Source organism: Oncorhynchus mykiss, chromosome 19 (genome assembly GCF_013265735.2).
Source record: "Oncorhynchus mykiss isolate Arlee chromosome 19, USDA_OmykA_1.1, whole genome shotgun sequence".
NCBI lineage: Eukaryota > Metazoa > Chordata > Actinopteri > Salmoniformes > Salmonidae > Oncorhynchus > Oncorhynchus mykiss.
This window is the reverse complement of record NC_048583.1, coordinates 44,133,594-44,160,501: the sequence shown is the minus strand read 5'-3', so window position 1 is coordinate 44,160,501 and position 26,908 is coordinate 44,133,594. Positions and strand designations below refer to the sequence as shown.

General features: G+C 41.8%; 1 protein-coding gene across 5 annotated transcripts; it reads left to right on the top strand.

Moving 5' to 3' along the window:
* Positions 1-236: 236 nt before the first annotated feature.
* On the top strand, positions 237-24,731 carry LOC110497951 (acid phosphatase type 7). Of its 5 annotated transcripts, none has more exons than XM_036954893.1 (15): positions 237-409; positions 834-963; positions 1,750-1,883; positions 3,509-3,712; positions 3,843-4,025; positions 4,211-4,236; positions 5,327-5,424; positions 13,096-13,158; positions 14,054-14,168; positions 14,371-14,484; positions 15,192-15,258; positions 21,790-21,857; positions 21,950-22,021; positions 23,695-23,832; positions 23,997-24,731. In XM_036954893.1, the coding sequence occupies exons 2-15, from the start codon at positions 959-961 to the stop codon at positions 24,060-24,062; spliced, it is 1,353 nt and encodes a 450-aa protein (XP_036810788.1). In that variant the 5' UTR covers positions 237-409; positions 834-958; the 3' UTR covers positions 24,063-24,731. The 5 variants fall into 5 exon arrangements, with proteins under 5 accessions (XP_036810788.1, XP_036810791.1, XP_036810789.1 ...); XM_036954896.1 differs by having other exon boundaries at positions 1,740-1,883; XM_036954894.1 differs by having other exon boundaries at positions 292-315.
* The last annotated feature ends 2,177 nt before the right edge of the window (positions 24,732-26,908 follow it).

Below are 26,908 nucleotides of genomic sequence, written 5' to 3'. Positions count from 1 at the left end.
GCACTGTAAATGGCTCTGGGAATACCCACAGTGAGAGAGAAAGTACAGCTGTCTGTACAATAACGGATTGAAGGGCTGACGGCCGAGTGGGAACCTGAATCACACACATTAAACATACACATACATTTAAAGCTAAATTATTCCTAGGTTTGTCTGTGGCCCTACATACACTATATAGGGAAAGCAGCAGTGTAATCATTACTCTAAACTGTTATCTATTAGACAGGTTCAGCAAACAGGGAGGGAACTACCTGAATCTGTCCAACATAACCGCACATTTTCGTTGCAAAACGGAACATTTTGCAACTATTTGAAGTAAGGATTTCACACAAACTGGGTAAACTGGTTTTACCCACAATTCTTCGCGGGCACATTGTTGTTATTTTGAATAATGACGTAACCAGAAAAGGTGAGGGCAACTTTGTCTGTCTAGCTAATGTATTTTTGCCACGTTTGGTTATTTTGCGCATTTCAATTTATAGGAAGCTACTGTACACTTGCAATTACCACGATACATATCTGTTTTACAGTTATCATCCAGTGAATCCAGCATTGCAGTTAGCATTGGCTGCTGTCTCCTAGTTGCGTTATCTGTTAACAGCAGCAGCACAGCTGACAAAGAGCTCGAGGCAGCAGTATAATGTCGAAGGATAGCTATAGACGATGAGCACATATAACGTGGCTTGTACTAACACTTCCTCGATCTAACCTACTCTACTAGTTAGCTACCTTGCTAATGCTGCAATCACCTAACGTTACCTGTCAGTGTTGATGTACTTTCTAAGAAGTCATATATTCTGATCTAATGAGGCTGGTTTTACTATCCTTTTCAGCTTGGTTTCTTAACCCAAACGAAGCCCCGGTTCCTTTCCTGAACTGTGACCAGAGACTTTGTTGGGGATTCATTAACCTCGTCCCCAGGCTCAAATTGGCTGCTGGACGTTATTGGGATTCATAAATGCGGTAAATGTACAATAGGCATACTGGATTATTGTTGTCGACCCCCTAGTGTCCAATGTGCTCAGTGCATTCGATTTCAAAATAGAAATCTTAATTGCTTTAAATACAGAATGAATAATCTATTTTCGATAACTTTTAGGTTTATCTTGTTCTCATAGTAGATTGGATCTTTCACTGCATCTCTCTAACATACTGTTTTAAAAGAGAATCATAGTTGACGTTTTTAATAACATGTTAAGGCTTGTATAATTTTATGGGGGAGGCAATCATAAAGTGATACAGTTCTCATCAGTTAGAAAGCCAATGCAAGAATAGATCCACTCAAAGCGAATGACTTGTCCTTTAAATGAGCACACATCAACAATCGCAAACAACATCAACTGCTTTTATTGACTCATCATGCCTTGCCACACTGCATTTGCTGACTTCACAGGTTTGGCTGCTGTTTCATCAGTTTGGTCAACTGATTCTGATTTCCTCATCAGAGACACACTGACTGACTGGCTGACTGTGCAGTACACTAGCACAACTGTAGAAGAACATGTATCTGGCACAGTTTTCTGTAGCCTAATTGAGACTATTTGTATCCTGAAAGGCTGGGTTTCATTTAAGGGAAGCAGAGTCTATTGAGTTTAACTAGCCTACATGTTTTTTATGACATCATGTGACTTTGTATGAGAGGGCAACAAAAGTCATGGGACTGCAGACACAGCAGTATATTAGTATATTACTGGTATCCACTTCCTACTGTGTGAATTGCACCTCTCCTTTCCCCTCAGGACTGTGCAGAAGTCGACCAGACAGAGCAAAGATGGTGTCTGTTGTTGTTGCTGTGTTCGTTGCGTTGAGCTTGGCACCCCTGCTAGTGCTTAGTGTTCCTCCCATTGGGACCCAGCCTGAGCAGGTGCACATTTCCTATGCAGGTAGGTCTTTGATCTGTTTCCATTCATCTTTAATATAAAAATCTATATATATGTCCAGGCTTTAACCTGGGGGGCGGTGTATGAATGTGGTACCTGGGGGGCGGTGTATGAATGTGGTACCTGGGGGGCGGTGTATGAATGTGGTACCTGGGGGGCGGTGTATGAATGTGGTACCTGGGGGGCGGTGTATGAATGTGGTACCTGGGGGGCGGTGTATGAATTTGGTACCTGTGGGGCGGTGTATGAATGTGGTACCTGGGGGGGCGGTGTATGAATGTGGTACCTGGGGGGGGGGCGGTGTATGAATGTGGTGTATGAATTCAGATTTTTTTGTGTCCCACACACAAAGTTGCTAACTCCCGGTCTAAAGGCTTGATTCTGTCGACATACTCGAGTCATGGTTCATTCAGATCAAATTATCAAGAGAGCGGAGAGTGAAGGGCAGAGCCTGTTGCGCACCGCACATCACCCACCTTGAATCTGAGCAGAAGCTATTTAACCATAAACGTAATTGTTTAAAACCTGGACGTTTTATGCCATTTTATGGTTGTCTTACCTTGTTTCAAAGTAGCCTAACCAAAATATGACCATAGAAATGTTGAGAAAATGATTTTATAAACACTTAATATGCCATTGAAACCAGCATTTCTCTCAAGCTCTGTTGGTTTTCAAATCAATTGTATTTTATTGTCCAGCAGCCAAAGGCATAACTCCTAGTGATGTTAGTAACCCTGCCTGGTTGATGCATCTTTAGATCTCCCCTCTCCTTTCATTTTGTACTGATATTTGAATCTATGTCACATGAAAGCGCTCATGCACGTGGTTCACTTCTGAGACCAGTGTTTTCCCACTAACTGCATTTTGGTACATTCACATGTGACTTAAAGCCATGTGAGCATTGTTGAGCTTATAATAGGAAGTAATACAACTTTATCAACATTTTAAGATAAACGGTCTAATCTGCTGCATCAGCCTCATTACTTAAAAATAAATAAAACATGTAATCTGCTGTGGTTGTATGAATTTAGCATCTGTTGTCCCAGAACTGTCTTAGAGTCTGTTTTGAACTGCAGACATATCTTTGATCATCCCAGGGACAACGGGACACCCTTCATTTCGAGCACTGGAGATAATTATTTTATAAAGATATAAAAACTATTTGGTTGTAATTGTAATATTGCAATATTTTATAGGCTACCAAGGGTGGCCAACCATCCTCCATGAGAGCCTTAATGGGGCAGTGTTGTATTTTGAGGTTTGGATATGCAAAGAAGCCAATAGGTAGAGTGTAGCCTTCATTTTTGTCTGATTCTCTATGGTAAAAAATATAGTAATTCATTTTATTTTGTAAAGTGGTTCCTTGCATCATACAATGATGTAAAAATGGTGTTAGACTTTTTTTTTTGGGGGGGGGGGGGGGGGGGAACAAGTGACTTGAGCTTTTGACCAAGTGGTAAACAAAATATAATGTCAAGCTCTGTGAGCTATTGAACAATCAGCCTTTTGAGCTAGTTTCTCCCAGCTTACGTAAGTGGATCAGTAAGTATCCAGGGCTGTAACTCTTTCCAGGTGGGCAAGGTGAGCAGCCTGATCTGGCTGGATAACTATGGGGCTTTTCTCCCTAGGGTTCGCTGGCTCTATGGAGATCACCTGGACCACATTCAATGAGACGGAGGAGAGCACCGTGGAGTACGGCCTGTGGGGCGGACGGCTGTTTGAGCTGACAGCCAAGGGCAAAGCTACTCTGTTTGTGGATGGAGGATCAGAGGGGAGGAAGATGTACATCCACAGGGTCACTCTCACTGATCTGAGACCTGCCTCTGCTTATGGTAGGTTTCCATGTTAATAGAACTAGCATGATGTATTTAGGATATGTCTGTTGCCTGTCACATTCAGTCTGTGGCCTGTCATCATCATAGTATTTATAGGGGAGTGATTTCTTCCCTGTGTTGACTGCAGTGTACCACTGTGGCAGTGAGGCTGGCTGGAGTGATGTATTCTCCTTTACTGCTCTGAATGAGAGCACTAGCTGGAGTCCCAGGTTTGCTGTCTATGGGGACATGGGCAATGAGAACCCTCAGTCTCTGGCCAGACTACAAAAGGAGACCCAGGTCGGGATGTATGATGTCATCCTACACGTTGGTAAGTGGTTAAACTCCCAACTGATTGTCTTAAGTGAATAACCTTATCAATGTTTACAATTGTTGATCCTAACTACATAATAACTTGAATCACAGTGGTATAACATTGTGTTTTACTTTGGGTGTAACATGGAGCACACTTTGGAGAGGTGATGCATGACCAATATGTGGTTTTGTGTTTTCTAGGGGACTTTGCATATGACATGCATGAGGTAAAATATCTACATATTTTTGTTTCCTGCACACACACACGTTACAACGTCCATCACTGATCAGCTGGTAGAATGATACACATACCAATTATGTTAAGGACTTTTTCATTAGATTTTCATGAAGTTAAGCTATGGGCATAAGGGGCACACTCAAAGTTTATGGTACCCTCAGGGTAAGATATGAAAGTGGATTATGTCAGCATGAGGCTAGACCTCTTAAGACCATCTGGGTGTCTGGCTAGATCCATGATGACAGATGAGATAGAGCTACTCTAACCCTGCTCAGTCTTATCCCTAGCGTCCCATTACTATTCATCAGCAGATCATGCCTGGGCCATGGTTAAGACACGCTGCTGTAATGACCTGCATAGCTGTGAAATGCCTTAATCCTGTGCTGAAAGACTGGAATTAGGTGCATAACACTGAAGTAACCAATGAAGTACAACAGCAGGGCTCTTTTCAGCCGAGACAACTAGCTAATGTAGACAAGAGGCCATGTTTTCCCCAAACCTAACTGGCCAGTCTCACAGTGCCCTTCATAAATACTATGACATCTATTAATCACCAATGGCATACATCAGCTGCTGCTGTTTCCCTAAAATTAAATAGCAATGTTGGTTATGTTGTTCCTTTCATACTTTTCTCAAATATGGAGAAAAATGCTGGACATTATGAGCAGACAACCATAAAAATTAATCGCCGCAATTCATGCTGAGTTTGAGCTGGAATGTCGAACTCTGTTCCGCGGCTTCCTTGATATTATAAATAGAAATTCTTTCTGAAAGCTCATTAAGGGCAATGGCAACTGAAAATCAGAAGATTACCATGCCATCCACCACAGTGTGTTCATAAGCTCAATTGCCACCATTAGAATAGTTGTGAAATCAATGGTTCTAGTTTCATTGGGGTTTTGTTTGGTATGCAAATGAAACATTCCTGAAGCTGTCTGGAAAATTGATTTACAGTACTTTGGCTTTAGATCGTTTAATGTGCTTTTTACTTGTATCCTGTCAGCCTTATTATATCAGGTTTAATTACCACTGAAATGGTTTGTTATGCTGTGGTAAATGACTGAATCTAATTGTTTCAGGACAACGGCAGGATTGGAGATGAGTTCATGCGTCAGATCCAGTCCATAGCTGCCTACGTGCCCTATATGACCTGTCCTGGGAACCACGAGGCTGAATAGTGAGTAGGACCTTATCATGACCCCCTTTACTTATTTACTTAGTCCTCTCTCTCTCTCTCTCTCTTGCTCTCTGCTTGTCTGTCATGAGTAGAACCTTATGATCCCCTTTAATTATTTACTTCTCTCTGTTTCTCTCTCTCTTTCACACCCACGCACATGCACACACACACATATGCACCAGTCATTTAGTGTTAAACTGATGATTAAAACTGACAGTGTTATGAACAGTTTCTAATCTTCATAAACAGTGAGTCAACATGGTAGCAGTCGGCTTATTTTCTGCTCACCATTAGCCAATGTTTTCTGCTCCTGGTACATATTTTGGTGCATTCTGTACAGGTCACATCTAATCAATGCTATTATTAAAGGGTTTGGGAAAAATACTCGGTACATGCTGTATTTCATATTGGTGAGACAGACTGCCAGACCTCCCCAGACTTGATATCCATAATGTGCTACTGTACTGTGAGGCAAGGGTAGAAGCTCCGAAAAACAACATTTTGGTCAGAGTGGAGCAACCATAGCTTTTCCACTATAGAAAACACTTTGGTCAACTCCGCTGTGCCATTGGAACAGATGGGAACTATTTCTTCTTCTAAGGTCTGGAGGTGTTTCAAGAACCACCGATAACTAAACAAGTAAACCTTGTCCAAAATAAACACTGACTGAGACATCAGTTTCCTATCTTGCATCTAGGCCAACAGAAACTACTGACAGAAACTCACTGAAATGTTGTTTTTGTTTATTTACTACACAATGACTCTCAGACAAAGTCTACTGGTCTGTAATGTTATTTCTGTGCAGCTCAGAAAAAACAGGCTACTGTATATTATTGACCAAGTTTAGTTTAAATACTCCACTCTCATCATGCTCAGTACCACCCTGTCCTTGATGGACAACCTTGTTGCCCCCTGGTTATTGGGGTGAATACCAGAGCTTTAGTCCTGGGGATCTTGGTCTAGGCTATCAGCTCAGTGAGAGGGCTGCACTAAAAGGCCAGGGATTTACAGGCTCAGCCATTTAGTGTCATATCCTGTACCGTGTGTGCGTGTCTGTTTCAAATACAATTGTAGTTGTCACGTGCTTCGTAAACAACAGGTGTAGACTAACTGTGAAATGCTTACTTACAGGCCCTTCCCAACAATGCAGAGATAAAGATAATACAGTACCAGTCAAAAGTGTGGACACACCTACTCATTACAGGGTTTTTCTTCATTGTAGAATAATAGTGAAGACATCAAAACTATGAATTAACACATTGAATCATGTCGTGACCAAAAGTGTTAAACAAATCTAAATATATTTTATATTTGAGATTCTTCAATGTAGCCACCCTTTGCCTTGATGAGAGCTTTGCACACTCTTGGCATTGTCTCAACCAGCTTCATGAGGTAGTCACCTGGAATGCATTTCAATTAACAGGTGTGCCTTGTTAAATAGTGGAATTTCTTTCCTTAAAGAATTTGAGTCAATCAGTTGTGTTGTGACAATATAGGGGTGGTATACAGAAGATAGCCCTATTTAGTAAAATAGCAAGTTCATATTAGTGCAAGAACAGCTAAAATAAGCAAAGATAAATGACTGTCCATCATTACTTGAAGATATGAAGGTCAGTCAATTTGGAAAGTTGAAAGTTTCTTCAAGTGCAGTCGCAAGAACCATCAAGCGCTATGATAAAACTGGCTCTCATGAGGACCGCCACAGGAAAGGAAGACCCAGAGTTACCTCTGCTGCAGAGGATAAGTTCATTAGAGTTACCAGTGCAAATAAATGCTTCACAGAGTTCATGTAACAGACACATCTCAACATCAATTGTTCAGAGGAGACTGCGTGAATCAGGGTCGAATTGCTGCAAAGAAACCACTATTTAAGGACACCAATAATAAGAAGAGACTTGCTTGGGCCAAGAAACATAAGTAATGGACATTAGACCAGTGGATATCTGTCCTTTGGTCTGATGAGTTCAAATTTTAGGTTTTTGGTTCCAACTGCTGTGTTTTTGTGAGACGCCGAGTAGGTGAACGGATGATCTCTGAATGTGTGGTTCAAACCATGAAGCATGGAGGAGGAGGTGTGATGGTATGGGGGTGCTTTTCTGGTGACACTGTAATTTATTTAGAATTATAGGCACAATTAACCAACATGGCTACCACAGCATTCTGCAGCGATACGCCATACCATCTGGTTTGCGCTTAGTGGGACTATCATTTGTTTTTCAACAGGACAATGACCCAACACACCTCCAGGCTTTGTAAGGGCTATTTGGCCAAGAATAAGAGTGATGGATCAGCTGCTGCATCAGATGACCTGGCCTCCACAATCACCCGACCTCAACCCAATTGAGATGGTTTGGGATAAGTTGGACCACAGAGTGAAGGAAAAGCAGCCAACAAGTGCTCAGCATATATGGGAACTCCTTCAAGACTGTTGGAAAAGCATTCCAGGTGAAGCTGGTTGAGAGAATGCCAAGACTGTGTGAAGCTGTCCTCAAGGCAAAGGGTGGCTACTTTGAAGAATCTCAAATATAAAATATACTTTGATTTGTTTAACACTTTTTTGGTTACTACATCATTATGTGTTATATTATGTGTTATGTCATAGTTATGATGTCTTTACTATTATTCTACAATGTAGAAAATAGAAAACTAAAGAAAAACCCTTGAATGAGAAGGTGTGTCCAAACGTTTGACTGGTACTGAATATATGTATGTACTGTGTCTGTGTGACATGATGAATAAATACACAGTGAATAGTGAATAACAATGACGAGTAAAAATAACATGGCTATATACAGGAAGTACCCGTACAGAGTCGTGCAGACAATGTGCTTTCAGGTGTGAGTGTGTTAGCATGAGGAAGTGATTGAATGTTAAACATCTACATTAATCATGCATCATAATGATTATGCTTCTTGTATCCCCAGGCCAGGCCTGGTCTCCTCTTCCCTGGTGGAATGTGCCTAGTCTGCCTACTGCCTGGCCTAATTTAAGGAGCTGCTAACAGTAGCCTGTTTTTCTTGGCCTTGTCACCTGACATCAGAACCTGATATCAAAAAGCAGTACCCTCCAACCTTGGATAACATAGCCTAAAGCCTACCATCCCCCTCAATCAGATACACTGTTTTATTCAGTGGTGCTTGTCAGAACCAATCAAATGATTTATTATTTAGATATTGAAAGTGCGTGGGCTACGGAGAGAAACAAAATGGTGCAGTTTCAGGCCATGTTGAGGAAAGTGATGCTGGCGATGGGGGTGTGTGCTAGTGGGTTTGGACAGTGTGTGATGTAGATGATGTTTGTATGTGTATGTTTTATTGTTTAGATAAAAAGTATATAATACTTAAGAACCAAGATTTTCAGCAGTTGCTTCTGCTTTTTATTTATATTTTCTTACCCCAGTAAAAGCAGGGGTGAAAGTAAATGTCATTTATTCCCTGTACGGGATCTACTAAGCACGTGCACACATTTGTTTTTATGGGCCTAATCATAGAATTTCATATAGAATCTCTTTGGGCCTAGTCGTAAAGATTTGCCATTTAACTTAACAAAAATGTATTGCCTTTTTAATGTGGCATAAACACAACCATTCAGGGTGTTTTCATCTGATTGTCAAATAATCAAAGGCTCATGTAGGGTACCTGCGCACGTTCTCACACTCACAAATTAATTCCAGCTATTTGCACCTGCCATTTGATGAATGTAAAGTACATTTCAATGATTATCAATATGCCTACATTTTTTGACTGAATTGATGAGTCTACTGCTGTCTGTGTGCGTCAGTCTCGGGCCATTCATCTCTGCCTTGGAAAACACTGACATTTCTCCTCGAACCACACAGCGTTGGAGTGTTCACTGTATACCACCCGTTTTCAAGGGATTTTGCTCATTTTTCATGCAGCTGACATCAAGATAAATGTTTTAAAAGCCTACAGTTTTCTTTACATTTTAATTATTGTAATAGGCTCAGATTTTATCGGTACACCGTACCCCCAATATTTATTTTGCCAGGACTCCGTACGGGACCGTACTGGTTTACTTTCACCCCTGATAAAAGCAATTGAGCCGGGCTGACCACGAGTCCTCAGCATTCCAGCTGCATGAGGCCAGCATGTCCACATTAGATGCTAAGGCCCCAGTCAAGAGCGCCTTTGTTCCCCCGCACAATCTATAGTTCAATGGCCCATCTGAGGCAATAGGAAGTGACTGTTGCCATTTCAAACAATGAGCCATGACGTGAATTGATGTTCAGACAGCAATTGTTCCTTTTAAGGTTTCAAAAAGCCAGGATTAGGTTGGCATCTTGTAGCTCAGACTCATCAGTGAAATGAAAGGGCTGATCTGATTTGTTAGTATGTGTGGTTTCTAAACAGTTTACTTGCAGGGGAAAGTCCTGTTGATTAGGATTATGAACCAGTCCATCCACGTTGCATTTGACAGGGTTTAAGCTGGATCACTTACCTTCAAATTTGTATCATGATATTATTTTAGGGGAAAATAAATCACTCAAGGGAAACAGCCTTTCTAGTTACAAACTATGACTGATTGTATTTCTCACATGCGCCGAATACAACAATACTTACAAGCCCTTAACCAACGATGCGGTTAAGAAAATCCCTAAAAAAGTAAGAGATAATAATAACAAATAATTAAAGAGTAGCAGTAAATAACGATAGCGGGGCTATATACAGGGTCAATGTGCGGGGGGGGCACCGGTGTCGAGGTAATTATGTACATGTAGGTAGAGCTATTAAAGTGACTGCTTAGATAATAACAGAGTAGAAGCAGCGTAGAAGAGGGTCCCCCGCAATGCGGGGACACAATGTAAATGAATGACACAAATAAGCATTTTCAATTGAGCTGATCAGTTTTTCCACTGTGTAGAGGAGAAAAAAAACTTCTGAGCGGCTGTGTTAGGAAGTTGTAATGATTCCCCTTTAGACATGCACATATATCGTTCAGTATACCAAAACAAGTCCATATATTATTGGACCAAATAGAAGTGCTTTTATTACCCCTGTTCTATTTTCATTGTCCAGGGTCTCTTAAAATGTATATTGTTTTATGTATGAGGTAAGAGGTGTCCGCCCATAAGGAGACCTTGCGTCTCGTGTCCATCCAACAAACAGTCAGCTGCTTCCCTGCCTAGCCACCACAAGATGGGGGAATTAACCCATGACTGTGCTCCAGACTAAGTAGCTTTGACTCAGACGTGCTGCTGCTCACAGCGTCTCCCAGTTCTGCATATGGCGGGACACACTGTGTCTTCCTTTCTCAACCACCCAGAATGGTTTGGGATTAAGTATGTTACAGCATGAAAAGGATTATGTCAGAATCTCTGTTGCAAATGGTGGACTGGTCAATTGTAACAGACCGTTCAATTATTGAGTTATTATCGTACCTTTGAATTTGACCATGTAATCTTGACCCCAAGGTCAACTTATCCCATTAACTAGAGATTCTCTATGATCCTGATCTTTCCTTTAAATCTCTGACCAGAACTGTCTCTGGTTACCTAACTTTGCATTAACCCGCTCTGTCCCTGTCTGCCTCTTACATAAGCCAGGAGAGCTATCAGACTCCCCCATCACTTCACCACATACCTTACTGGGTCGTTCCACCAATTCGGTGCCTTTTGAGAAGTGTAAGTTGGTTTAAAAAAAACTTTGGATTTCACCTAATTTTAACGTCCTGTCAAAGAGCATAAATTCAACTTAATAAAACACATGTTTCCCCATCTCAAGAGGTTAAATAAAAAAGGACTATAGTAAGTGCCTATTAAGTGACAAATAAAGTAGCATGGTTGACCGTAACAGGGTTGACGATTTCATCTTAAATCAGCCATAAATCCCCATGTGTTCAACCAGGGATGGGCATTTTAATGCAAGTTTCACACAAAAAAATTAAATCGTTAAAACCTTTCTAGCCTGTTTATGGGTAACAGGGTTAATGTGTTATGCTTGACCCACTCAGTTTTCCACCACAAAACACCAGTAAATTGCCCAAAAAATATATAAATATGCTTTTACACTGTGATTTGACTACGTATTCAATGTTTATTTTTATTCAAACGAGAGTTCAGTTCACGTGAAAGGGTTGACCTTAAAATGAGAGACAGATGTAAATGAATCACTAATCACAAGAAATAAATAATAATCTTCAGAAATGACTTTGTCAAAGCATCAAAGTAGCAAGGGCTTTACAATGGTGAAAATAGGGAGAAATGCTGGGGTTAAGTGGGTTAAAATCTTCCTAGAAGTTAGTGTTGACGGAGGGAAATAAAAGACACTTTAGCAAGTCTTTATTCATTTAAAAAAAAAAAATCTAATTTATTTTATTCTCCATGCAGTCTATATTAAAGGGCACTTTATTTAATATACTTTAACAGGCTTTTAAAATTAAATATTGGTGCACAATTTCTACTTAAAATATCAAAGGGATGCAAAAGACAGTCATTTTGTGGAATGACTCTACTGCTTTAACTGGAAGGAAGATTGGCTCCCAGTTTTATTGGTGAAATTCAAATCTGTCAACCCCTAAAGACAGCTAGCTCTTGGCTTGGCCTGCCGTCGTTAGTGAACGTCTTCCTAGAAAGGCATTTCCTTTCTGCATGCCGCTTGTTAACACAGGTTTGGCCAATTGAAATATTTAGGAAATGGCACGTGTTTGGGTGGGTGGATAGCACGCCTGCGACTGGTGCTCTCCAAGGCACAAGTCTCGGTTTGGGTCTCATTAGGGGAACCGGTTCGGTCTGTGTGTGTCCGGATCTGGTGGTTCTGGCACTATAATATTGATAAATGACCAGCGGTAGAGGTGGTGGCGTTGTAGGAAATACTGTCTGGTCGTATCCTATCCTGTCTCTAGAGGTGACCACTTACAGACCTTGGCTGTAGCAGTGGACTAGTGTAATAAATGGCTGTATTCCATGCAGGTTTAAAGCAGATGCTTTACTTCTGTAGTCAAAGTTGGCTAGATAGGTCATCTCCATGAGGAATGTGACTCAAAGCTATTGTGAGTGTGGGAGAGGTAACGGCCACGATTGGCTAGCAACTACAAAAAATGGCAGTGTCATTGTGTAATGAATCTTTCTGTAGTATGTATTCTGAATAGCTGTCTAAGATTAGCCTTGTTTATGTCACAAAGTGCAAAGTAACAGGTTCTAAGATCTGGGTTGAGCAGGTGGTGTGAAAGACCAGACAATGGGGTTGTTTGATTCCAGTTTAACTTTGTCAATGCATAGTTTTACAAAAAATACACTTTAGGTTTCCAATATACATCAAGTTCAATTTATTTAAGTTCAGATTCAAGTCATTTAGCCAAATAAATTATCCACTTTTTGTTCAAACCAATGCAAAGTAATAATTTCAGTCAATTACACAAACCTAATAAACAGAAAGCGACCCAGTCCCAAGGCAGGTGTCCTGTGGGCGGCTGCCTGGAAGCAAAATAATAGTTTTTTTAATGGGAAAACAATCAACCAATGCCAATGCCAGCTTGGTGAAAATGACAACCAATTCGTCACACCTGTGACATTTACGACTACTGACAAGGGAACCACATGATGATAGAACTAAGGTTTCTGGCACTAAATATCTCACCTGAGGTATTTAAGGCACCTAGATGGAACACTAAAGTCCATGCATCTCATTAGCCGAACCCGTTCTGTTTTCACAGCAACTTTTCCAACTACAGGAACCGCTTCAGCATGCCAGGACAGACTGAGAGTCTATGGTACAGGTAAGGGATCATCTACCACACACACACTTACCCTCTACTGTATAGAAGTAGTCATTGATGAAAGTAAACTCACCCCCAAATGATTTGGCCAAAGAGAGGGGAGCTCTATCTAGCATCCCCTTTGGAACACTTTGGTTCAGTCTGAGTGAAGGGGCCGGCGGCACAAAGGAGCCATACATCCGATCTGTGGCAGGCTCATAACACACATGCCATTCTCTGAGGCAGTAAGATAATACCTCCTAGACCACAGACCTGCCCCTCTCTCCCCTGGCTCAAGCTAAAGAAGGGATGAGGCCCCTTCTTTCCAGCACCTGCACAGCCTGCAGGACTGGGGTGATGCCTGAGGAGACAGACATGTACATGAGGGACACAAATGTTGCTAAGGATCCGCAAAAGACTATGACTACGCCGACCCGCAAGCCACTGCGGCCCCCCTTGATGAGCTCAGATTCTTTGTCCCCCACCCCGATTAAAGTTGCCCATCCCTGCACTAAATCTTGTCCAATTTAGCTGTGAGCTAGCCACATACAGAATGTCTCTCTCCTGGTCCCCCACTCTGCCAGGCACCGTGCAATCATAGGGCTCTCACAGTCACTACCCACATCCCTTCCATTGGAAAACAAGATAGCTAGTAATGTTTGAGAGATTGTACCGTAAAATAGCAGTGATGACACAGCACTATTTTCTTTGTTTGTGCAATGTATCAAAATGTCAAATGTATGCCATGTAGCCTATTACATAATGCAAGTTAGTTAAATTTTCATCTTTCACACGCTCCTTTGCAAATGTTCCTTTGGGGAAAGTCTTTCACTATAGACTAAGTATGTGCCCCTCTCAGTAGTTTGTTTACTTTGGATGGTCAAGGCTTTTGATCGTTTGTATGCTCTGTCCACAGCTGGAATGTAGGATCAGCCCATATCATTTCTCTCTCCACTGAGATCTACTTCTTTCTTGATTATGGTGTGGACCTCATCTTCAAGCAGTACGAGTGGCTTAAAAAGGACCTTGAGGTAAAGTACTTAATTTACAGTCCCAGTATTAGTGAAGCCATTTGTCGCATCTCTGGACAACTGAACCTGGCAGTGACAGTAATGCCCTTTTTAGTAGTATTTCTTGAGTAATAAACTTTGCTGTCCTAAACAGTACAAACACACACATGTGCGTGCACACACACAGCGGTGTGACTCCTTCTCTTGCCTGATCCTCTCTCAGGAGGCCAACAAGCCAGAGAACCGAGCAGAGCGCCCCTGGATCATCACTATGGGACACAGACCCATGTACTGCTCTAACAACGACAAAGACGACTGCACCCAGTTTGAGAGTTATGTATGTACGGCACAAAACACCTCACTGATTAGAGAGAGGGGTGGGGGTCAATTACATGGATGGATGATTATACCCTCTGTATTAGTTGTGATATTTAATAGTGTTCTTGGATGTAAGAATTCATTAATGTACAATTTGCTTTCAGCAAGTGAACTTCCACAGCAACTAGTGTTAATATGCACAGGGGTTTTAGTCTCTGACCAAATCTGAGCAACTAGCTGACTGGCCAAACATCCCCTGTACTGATCATAAGTGAAGTTTTACAAGCAGAAGTATCTCCCTGCTCCCCATCAGTGCAACTATTTACTCATTACATGTTGATTGCTGTTATTTTCTGACCAGGTACGCTCTATCACTCTGTTAATACGCTTTATAACACTTGGCCCTGATTTACTTGACATGGCATTGACAGATATGTAAAGAACAGCTAGGCTGTATCCCAGAGAACTATTCTATGTTAAATACAAGCATTTACAGGATTTGTTTTCTGCGCTGTTGCTGGAGACATTAGTTGCCGTGTCTGACTAAAACTGTCAACGCCTGGCTAGTCCACATTAATCCCTGAAGCACAGTTTCCATTCAGACCTGTTGCATTCAGCACTTGGCATGGGTAAGGAGTGACAGCCTGGCATGGACATGAGGGTGATATCTGATGACGTTTCTGATCCTAATCCCAGCATGCTCTGTCTGTCTCTGCTCTGTTTCAGGTCCGCCTGGGACGGAATGACACAAAACCGCCAGCGCCAGGTCTGGAGGATCTATTATATCTATACGGTATGGTCTCCATTTTACACAACAGAACTGTGCTCTAAAGTTGTTACCGTCACAAATCTGTCCTCTCAGACAGACTAACGTCCCAGCACTCGGCTTGAACAGAGTAATCCAACAACTTTTCCTTTATTACAACAGCTGACCATTATCCAAATGTTTTTCAATGTTACATTTCTCTCGCTTGTTGGTTGTGTTTCTTGAGTGAAACCCTTATATTTAGTGCTCTTTGAATAGCAAACGTGAGTAAATAGGTAAAACGTGAGGTATGTTCTATGGGGTTCATTAATTAAAATGGTCATAATGCACCTTTTCATGGCTATATTGCATAATGCAATGAAAAGGCCTGAGGATCCCACGGTTGCTCCTAGTCCTTTGTGTTGCTGTCAATAGTCTTTGTAGATAATCTGGATACCACCCAAGCCTTTCATACCGTTTCTGTACCATGCTGAAGTATACGTATTACTGAATGTGCACACAAGGGGTGCTATTTAAAAATGTATACAGTACCAGTCAAAAGTTTGGACACCTAAGGGTTTTTATTTATTTATCCTATTTTCTACATTGTAGCATAATAGTGAAGACATCAAAACTATTAAAAAACACATATGGAATCATGTAGTAACCAAAAAATGTATTTGAGATTCTTGAAAGTAGCCACCCTTTGCCTTGATGATAGCTTCCCACACTCTTGGTATTCTCTCAACTAGCTTCATGAGGGAGTCACCTGGAATGAATTTAAATTAACAGGTGTGCCTTGTTAAAAGTTCATTTGTGGAATTTCTTTGAGCCAATCAGTTGTTTTGTGACAAGGTAGGTTTGGTATACAGAAGATAGCCATATTTGGTAACAGACCAAGAACAGCTCAAATAATCAAAGATAAATGACAGTCCATCATTACTTTAAAACATGGTCAGTCAATCCGGACAATTTCAAGAACTTTGAAAGTTTCTTCAAGTGCAGTTGTAAAAACCATCAATCTATGATAAAACTGTCTCTCATGACGACAGCAACAGGAGAGGAAGACCCAGAGTTACCTCTGCTGCAGAGAAAAGTTCATTAGTTAGCTGCACCTCAACTTGCAGCCCAAATAAATGCTTCACAGAGATCAAGTAAGAAACATCTCGACATCAACTGTTCAGTGACTCAGGCCTTCATGTTTGAATTGCTGCAAAGAAACCACTACTAAAGGACACCAATAAGAAGAGACTTGCTTGGGCAAAGAAACACAAGCAATGGAGATTAGACTGGTGGAAATCTGTCCTTTGGAGGTGTATTGGTGTGGGGCTGCTTTGCTGGTGACATTGTTTGTGATTTTAAATAGCATTCAAGGCACACTTAACCAGCATGGCTAGCACAGCGATACGCCATCCCAACTGGTTTGCGCTTAATGGGACTATCATTTGTTTTTAAACCGGACAATGACCCAACACGCCTCCAGGCTGTGTAATGGCTATTTGACCAAGGAGAGATGGAGTGTGCATCAGATGACCTGGCCTCCATAATCACCCAACCTCAACCCAATTTAGATGGTTTGGAATGAGTTGGACCGCAGAGTGAAGGAAAAGCAGCCAACAAGTGCTCAGCATGTGTGGGAACTCCTTCAAGATAGTTGGAAAAGCATTCCAGGTGAATCTGGTTTAGAGAATGCCAGGAGTGTGAAAATCTGTCATCAGGCAAAGGGTGGCTACTTTGAAGAATCTCAAATATAAAATATATTTTGATTTAACATTTTAGTTACTACATGATTCCATATGTGTTATTTCATAGTAGAACAGTAGTAAAGTCATCAAAACTATGTAGAAAATAGTAAAACTTAAGAAACCCATGAATGAGTAGGTGTGTCCAAACTTTTGGCTGGTACTGTGTGTGTGTATTATTAGATAAGTATTCAACCCTGTGAGTCAATGCATGTTAGAATCACCGTTGGCAGTGATTGCTGCTGTGAATTTTTCTGGGCAAGTATCTAAGAGTTTTCCATACCTGGATTGTTCAACAATTGCTTTTTTTTATGCTTCATGCTCTGTCAAATTGGTTGTTGAAAAATGGCGCCGGAAGAAATGGCAGCAGTTTTACGGGCGGCAACCAATTGTGCTATGATGTGTTTTTTTTTCTCATTATTTGTAACTAATTTTGTACACAATGTTTCTGCCACCATATTTTACGGTAAAAAAGAGCTTCTGGATATCAGGACAGCGATCACTCACCTCGGGTTAGACAAAGATTTTGTCTTCAACAAGCAGGACGCACAGGACATGCTCCGAACACCTGACAATGCCAACATCCCAGTTATTGGCAAGAGGAAGAGACACAGGTACAGAGGACACAGAGCGGGGTACCTCGTAAGGATCCGCAGAAGGCGAGTGGGAAAGCTGCCGTTACCGTCAATATTACTCGCCAAAGTACAATCATTGGACAGTAAATTAGACGAGGTACGATCACGAATATCCTACCAACGGGTCATCAAAAACGGTAACCTCTTATGTTTCACAGAATCGTGGCTGAATGATGACATGGCTATTCAGCTAGCGGGATATATACTGCACCGGCTAGATATAACAGCACACTCCGGTAACACGATGGGAGGCGGGGGGGGGGGTCTTTGCATATTTGTAAACAACAGCTGGTGCACAATCTAAGGAAGTCTCAGGATTTTGCTCGCCTCAAGTAGAGTATCTTATGATCAACTGCAGACCAGACTATTTGCCAAGAGAGTTCTCATCTATACTTTTAGTGGCTGTTTATTTACCACCACAGACGGATGCTGGTACTAAGACCGCACTCAGTCAGCTGTTTTAAGGAAATAAGCAAACAGGAAACCACTCACCCAGAGGCGGTGCTCCTAGTGGCCGGAGACATTAATGCAGCAAAACTTAAATCAGTTCTACCTAATTTCTATCAGCATGTTAAATATGCAACAAGAGAGGAAAACGTTCTAGATCATCTGTACTCCACACACAGAGACGCGTACAAAGCGCTCCCTGGCCCTCCATTTGGTCAATCTGACCATAATTCTATCCTCCTGATTCCTGCTTACAAGCTCAAATTAAAGCAGGAAGCACCAGTGACTCGGTCTATAAAAAAGTGGTCAGATGAAGCAGATGCTAAACTGCACAGACTGGAACATGTTCCGGGATTCTTCCGATGGCATTGAGGAGTGCACCACATCAGTCACTGGCTTTTTCAATAAGCGCATCGAGGACGTCGTCCCCACAGTGACTGTACGCACATAATCCAACCAGAATCCATGGTTTACAGGCAACATTCGCACTGAGCTAAAGGGTAGAGCTGTCGCTTTCAAGGTGTGGCACTCTGACACGGAAGCTTTTAAGAAATCTCACTATGCCCTCCAACGAACCATCAAACAGGCAAAACGTCAATACAGGACTAAGATTGAATCGTACTACACCGGCTCCGACGCTCGTCTTATGTGGCAGGGCTTGCAAACCATTACAGATGACAAAGGGAAGCACAGCCGCGAGCTGCCCAGTGACACGAGTCTACCAGAAGAGCTAAATTACTTCTGTGCTCGCTTCGAGGCAAGCAACACCGAGGCATACATGAGAGCATCAGCTGTTCCGGACAGCTGTTTTATCACGCTCTCCGTCGTCGACGTGAGTAGACCTTTAAACAGGCCAACATTCACAAGGCTGCGGAGCCAGATGGATTACCAGGATTTGTGCTCCGGGCATGTGCTGACAAACTGGCAGGTGTCACTGACATTTTCAACATGTCCCTGATTGAGTTTGTAATACCAAAATGTTTCAAGCAGACCACCATAGTCCCTGTGCCCAAGAACACGAAGGCAACCTACCTAAATGGCTACAGACCCGTGGCACTCACGTCCGTAGCCATGAAGTGCTTTGAAAGGCTGGTAATTGCTCACATCTACACCATTATCTCAAAAACTATAGACCCACTCCAATTTGCATACCTCCCCAACAGATCCACAGCTGATGCAATCTCTATTGCACTCCACACTGCCCTTTCCCACCTGGACAAAAGGAACACCTACGTGAGAATGCTATTCATTGACTACAGCTCAGCGTTCAACACCATAGTACCCTCAAAACTCATCATTAAGCTAAGAATCCTGGGACTAAACACCTCCCTCTGCAACTGGATCCTGGACTTCCTGACGGGCAGCCCCCAGGTGGTGAGGGTAGGTAGCAACACATCTGCCACGCTGATCCTCAACACTGGAGCCCCTCAGGGGTGCGTGCTCTGTCCCCTCCTGTACTTCCTGTTCACCCACGATTGCGTGGCCAGGCACGACTCCAACACCATCATTAAGTTTGCAGACGACACAACAGTGGTAGGCCTGATCACCGACAACGAGACAACCTATCCCTCAACCAAGACTAAGGAGATGATTGTGGACTACAGGAAAAGGAGGACCGAGCACGCCCCCATTTATCATCGAAGGGGTTGTAGTGGAGTAAGTTGAAAGCTTCAAGTTCCTTGGTGTCCACATCACCAACTAACGGTCCAAACACACCAAGACTGTTGTGAAGAGGGCACGTCAAAGCCTATTCCCCCTCAGGAAACTAAAAAGATTTGGCATGGGTTCTCAGATCCTCAAAATGTTCTACAGCTGCACCATCGAGAGCATCCTGACTGGTTGTATCACTGCCTGGTATGGCAACTGCTCGGCCTCCGACAGCAAGGCACTACAGAGTGTAGTGCGTACGGCCCAGTACATCACTGGGGCTAAGCTGCCTGCCATCCAGGACCTCTACCCCAGGCAGTGTCAGAGGAAGGTCCTAAAAATTGTCAAAGACCCCAGCCACAGACTGTTCGCTCTACTACCGCATGGCAAGCAGTACCAGAGCGCCAAGTCTAGGACCAAAAGGTTTCTACCTGAACAGGTAATAAAATGGCTACCTGGACTATTTGCATTGTGTACCCCCCCCCCCCCCCCCCCCCCCCAACCCCTCTTTTACGTTGCTGCTTCTCTCTGTTTATCATATATGCATGGTCACTTTAACTATACATTCATGTACATACTCCCTCAATTGGCCCGACTAACCGGTGCCCCTGCACATTGGCTACCCAGACTATCTGCATTGTGTCCTGCCACCCACCACCCGCCAACCCCTCTTTTACGCTACTGCTACTCTTTGTTTATCATATATGTGTAGTCACTTTAACCGTGCCTACATGTACATACTACCTCAAATCAGCCTGACTAACTGGTGCCTGTATATTGCCACGCTACTGTTATTTTTCACTGTCTTTACTGTTGTTTTTATTTCTTTACTTATCTATTGTTCACCTAATGCCTTTTTTTTTTTTTTACTTAAAAAAAATCTTCACTGTCTTGGTGAGCAACTCCAGTTTAGATTTGGCCTTGTTTTAGGTTATTTTCCTGCTGAAAGGTGAATTAATCTCCCCGTGTCTGGTGGAAACCTGGTTCAGTCTACTTTTCTTGTAGGATTTTTGCCTGGAACAACTCCCCAGTCCTTAACAATTACAAGCATACCCATAACATGATGCAACCACCACTATGCTTGAACATATAGAGTGATACTCGGTAATGTATTGGATTTGCCCCAAACATAACAGTTTGTATTCAGGACAAAAAGGGAATTGCTTTGCCACATTTTCTTTGCGGTACTACTTTAGTGCCTTGTTGTGACAAGGATGCATGTTTTAATAAAATAATTGATTCTATACAGGTTTCCTTTCACTCTGTCAATTAGGTTAGTTTTGTAGAGTAACTACAATGTTGATCCATCCTCAGTTTTCTCCTATCAAAGCCATTAAAATCTAACTGTTTTAAAGTCACCCTTGACCTCAAGGTGAAATCCCTAAATGGTTTCCTTCCTCTCCGGCAACTGAATTAGGGAGGACTCCTGTATCTTTGTCGTGACTGGGTATATTGATGCACCATCCAAAGTATAATTAATTGCTTCACCTTGCTTAAAAGTATATTCAATGTCTGTTTTTAAAATGTTTATCCATCTACAAGGTTTCTTTTTTTGCGAGGCATTGGAAAATCTCAATGTTCTTTGTGTCTCAATCTGTGTTTGAAATGTACTGCTTGACTGAAGGACCTTACAGATATGTATGGGGTACAGAGATGAGGTATTCATGTTATTGCACACTCTTTGCAACTTACTGAATGTGACTTAAGTACATTTTTAATCCTGAATTGATTTAGGCTTGCCATAAGATAAGAAAGAGGTTGAATTATTATTGACTCAAGGCTTTTCATTTTACATTTGTGAACCTTTCTAAAAACGTAATTACACTTTGACATTATACAGACTGTGCACCTGCAATTTGATGAGTGGAAAGAGGCATCGGTTACAAAACACCTTAACATAATTCCACTGACATGGGATATTGTTTAAAAAAAATAAAAATAATAATAATTAATCTGGATGTAACACAACAAAATGTGGAATGTCAAGGCTGTGGTATTTGTATTTTTTTCAGTATTGAAAATCATGCCATATGTATATTGCCCAGGCTTATACTAGGTAAGTACTGCATCAAAATTGTCATATCAACTAATGCGACGTCTTTTTCCAGGAGTGGACCTGGAGCTGTGGGCCCATGAACACACATATGAGAGGTTGTGGCCTGTCTATGGCTACAAGGTCAGTTCTCATGTGAATAATCACTACATCACACACACTCCATGTCGTCAGTGTTTTGTCAGACTGAAGAGCCTTTAATGTTCCTCTTCCAGGTCTTCAATGGGAGCATCGAACAGCCTTATGTAAACCCCAAAGCCCCAGTACATATCATCACAGGCTCTGCTGTAAGTAGACCACTGCTTTGACCACTCATTTTTCAGTCAATGGGTGGTGTGCTGTGGTGTATAAATGCACATGAATAAATGCTCACATGAGTTGGTCATCCCCATATCAGAGTGGTGTCAGGACCGCACCAGAGCCTCAGTCCTGTTCCAAATGTCAGATGCCTGAGAATGAGCTTTAGGGAGGCATGTGGCTCTCCAGAAACAACATGAACCTTTGACTGAAAACAGGACACTATAGACTATCAAAGGACTGTGAAGTAGCATACAGTGCTTAGTGAAAGTCTACACAGCCTTGCAGTTTTAATATTTTGCTACCTAAAATTTCTGTCTGGATTTTTTTCACTGATCTACACAACCTCCACATTTTCCAAGTAAAATACTTTTTCTGAAATAACAAGTCTTAATTACAAAGGTCTTCACACCCCTTGCTGAGGTACATCTAAATAAGTTTAGGAGAAAATATTTTCATACAAAATCATATTTGTTGAATGAGGTCTATCTGTTTGCAAAAGTAGTGGTTCTCATGATTTTAGTTCTTGTGTCTAAGTTCCCTTGGTTAGTGAATGTCTAACAATTCAACCGCAAAGCCACCAATGAGCTTTAAAAGCATGTCTGGGATACATTTTTAAACAGGAATAGATCAGGGGAGGATAAGAAATGATTCCAATAACTTTTTGGCCTAAATTTAAAACCTTCAGGTTTGGATTAAAAGGATCGGGCCCTTTTTTTCAGTTTTCACCTGAAATGACATACGCAAATCTAACTGCCTGTAGCTCAGGACCTGAAGCAAGGATATGCATATTCTTGATACCATTTGAAAAGAAATACTTTGAAGTTTGTGGAAATGTGAAATTAATGTAGGAGAATATAACACATTAGATCTGGTAAAAGATAGTACAAAGAGGGGAAAAAACAAGCGTTTTTTGTGTACCATCTTTGAAATGCAAGAGGCCATAATGTATTATTCCAGCCCCGGTGCCATTTAGATTTTGGCCACTAGATGGCAGCAGTGCATGTGCAAAGTTTTAGACTTATCCAATGAACTATTGCATATCTGTTCATAATGTTGTATCAAGACTGCCCAAATGTGCCTAATTGGGTTATTAACACATTTTCAAATTCATAACTGTGCACTCTTCTCAATCAATAGCATAGTATTCTTTCACTAATAGCTACTGTTAATTGGACAGTGCAGTTAGATTAACAAGAATTTAAGCTTCTGCCCATATGAGATATGTCTGTCCTGGGAATGTTTTTGTTACTTACTACCTCATGCTAATCATATTAGCCTACGTTAGCTCACACCGATCCCGTAGAGGCTAACATAACATCCAATATAACATATCAGAGTGAAACCCTCTGTGGTGGCAGCATCATGTTATGGGTATGCTTGTCACCAGGAGGGACTGAGTTTGTCATGATCAAAATAAATATGAAAGTAGCAAAGCCCAGGTAAAAAGTTAGAGGAGAACCTTCTAAATATCTAACCCTGCTGGACAATTTGGTTTTACTGTAGAAAATGTTCTTTAGGGGGAAGAAAATGTTATGTAATCCCTTTTTTTCTTTTTCTTTTCTTTTTAACTTCAAGTCAGCAAAATATATGCTGTGCAAGGGGTGTTTAGACTTTCACTAGGCACTGTAGGATGGCTTGTAGATATCTATGGTCTTTTCAGGGCTGCCGTGAGAATCATGATCCGTTCGTCCCTAATCCGAGGGACTGGAGTGCCTTCCGCAGTACAGATTATGGATACACCCGCATGCAAGTGCACAACACCACCCATCTGTACCTGGAGCAGGTCTCCGATGACCAGGTGAGCAGAGAGGGAAGTCCTCAGTTCTATAACTATGAAGTGAATGATCTTCTCCAATCTCTTACTGATATGTAATACACTTCATGGGGAAAAAACAAGTCATTGCACTGTTCATTCAGTTTTGTTGGCTCAGTGATAAAGGAGAATGCCTCTTTGTCGTTCAGTATGGTAAGGTGATCGACAGCATCTGGGTGGTGAAGGAAAAACACGGCTTCTCAGCCTGGTTCTGAAGACCCCAAGAAACCAAGCCAATCAAATCAACATCTCTTCTCAGGAAATGCACTTTGAAACCTAATCATGGTGAACTGCACTGTTGACTGCTATCAAACCAATCATAGGAAAATTATTATTTTCCAAATAATGGATATTTTTGCACACAGGCCCATCCGTGGAGGACCATTAGGGATTAGACACATGTTTCAGATTGGGAGGAAAAGCGAATCTTCAGATTTCAAACTGTCTGCTCATATTTATGCTGTCTACTGTTGGTTATTCAAGAATCAAGATGAAATCAGTGAATTAGCTGAGCACATTGGGAGAGGCCCAAACCTGAGGTGACAGTTATTTTATACAGTAGATCACAATCATATCTCTGTACATCTTAGTTTCATTCAAATGGGCACAATGTGGTTAGTTTCCCCTGACAAATGGTTGTAAGGGGCCTACATTTTATAACAGTCTACTCATATTGCTACCTAGATTTGTATGTATCTGTTAAATGTTTAACATAAAAATGTATATTGTTAGTGAGAAAGGAACAAACAAACAGTTGTTTAAAGCACCAATAGAAAAATGCTATGATTCAATGTAAATCGTCTTATTTTACTGTCTTGTTAAGAATGGTACTGTAAAACAAGCCATCAGACTTTTAACTATATCAATAAATCCTGTCTTTCCAAGTGTATGTCAGTTTCTCCAGAAGTAGCAGGCACCTGGCAGGCCACCTCAAACAAATTGGCTTCTTTAACTCAACATGCCCTGAGTCCTCACAGGCACACTAAGGGATAGTACCACCAGGCCATATCCTATCTGCTGCACCAAGCACGTTTTCCACTGGCCAAGAACTGGAAATATGTTTAAAAGATCAAGTCTCTCATCATTCCATCAAGATGACTGATCCTTACTTGGCAAATCTAAAACGCTGCAGCCTCAGTTGACTTGTCCAACACAACAACAGTCAGGAGCTGCATGCTGACTGGGATGGTTACTGGCAGCCCACCAGCCCAACTCAATGTGTGTTTGAGCTAACAGACTCCAGCTGTTAAAATGCAGTATACGACAAAATAGGTACTGTACCGTAACCCGTACAGAACCATTCTGCCAAGTGAATAAATAAAGTCCCTGTAAATTGAAAAGGTTTTACAACTCGTCACCTGGATCAATGTCCAAATGTTAAAAAAAGGAAGCCGCTAAGATCACAGTATGGGGCTTTAAAAGGTAGCTACACAGGAAGTTGAAGTTACCCATTGCACACATGCAGTGGCTGCTGCGTTACTGGTGGTATTCAGTCACTAATGAAGTCAGTACACGTAGGAGGTTGTTAATTTACTGAGCCCAACAGTAGCTCAGAGAGTTAGAGGTCGTCTGAGGCCTGGGTCATTTAACAGTACGTGTCCATTTCCTAGCCTAGCGCGCATGCCTCCTGTTAATTGCCAGTTTTACTACCTTACATTATCTGTCTTTGGTTGCAACACTCACTACCAAGTTCCATACTGCCTCTGGAAGCACTGTTTGTCGGGAGCTTCATGAAATGGGCTGATAGGGCCGAGCAGCACACAAGCCTAAGATCGCCAAGCGTCGGCTGGAGTGGCGTAAAGCTCGCCGTCATTGGACTCGTGCAGTGGAAACGTGTTCTCTGGATTATTATTTTTTTTACCTTTATTTAACCAGGCAAGTCAGTTAAGAACAAATTCTTATTTTCAATGACGGCCTAGGAACAGTGGGTTAACTGCCTGTTCAAGGGCAGAACGACAGATTTGTACAATTTTGAACTTGCAACCTTCCGGTTACTAGTCCAACGCTCTAACCACTAGGCTACTCCGCCGGATTGATGAATCACGCTTCACTATCTGGCAGTTCAATGGACGAATCTGGATTTGGTGGATGCCAGGAGAATGCCTCCTGCCCCAATGCATAAAGTTTGGTGGAGGAGGAATAATGGTCTGGGAATATTTTTCATGGTTCGGGCTAGGCCCCTTAGTTCCAGTGAAGGGAAATCTTAACATTACAGCATACAATGACATTCTAGATGATTCAGTGCTTCCAACTTTGTGCCAAAAGTTTGGGGAAGGGCCTTTCCTGTTTCAACATGACAATGCCCCCTTGCACAAAGCAATGTTCATACAGAAATGGTTTGTCAAGATTGCTGTGGAATCATTTGACTGGCCTGCACAGAACCTTGACCTCAACCCCATCGAACACCTTTGGGATGAATTGGAACACCGACTGCGAGCCAGACCTAATCGCCCAACATCAGTGCCTGACCTCACTAATACTCGTGGCTGAATGGAAGCAAGTCCCCGCAGCAATGTGGAAATCCTTATCAGAAGAGTGGAGGCTGTTATAACAATAGGGGGTAAAAACTCCATATTAATGAATGTTTGAAGAGCAGGTGTCCACATACTTTTGGTCATGTAGCGTATTTCAGTCATAGTAAGTACATTTTACCTCAATAAAGTAGCTATTAGTTTAAGTCAGTGCTAGTAAGAAAAGAAAAGAAGTGTGCATGTTAGTTAACAAAAGGCAAAGGCGTTAAAAAATACATATATTGGGGGGGTGCTGTGGGATTATTTAAGATACTCTGAAGATAAAAGACCCCTATGCCACTGTGTTCCTGTACTTTGACCCTTTATCCAGTATATTGCGGAGACCCTGTTGTGTGTGCTGAGGTGCACAGGGTACAATTTGTCGGGTGGAGGGGGACTGGTTGACTTGCTGTAAATGTATATCTTGAGACATTGTGTTTGTTTACTATGATTGATGACCACCATTTATAATCCTAGAAAGCTCTGCTGTTTTCCCTCTCAATCATCTAACCGTAATGTATATTACATGAGAGGACAATACATAGATCTCA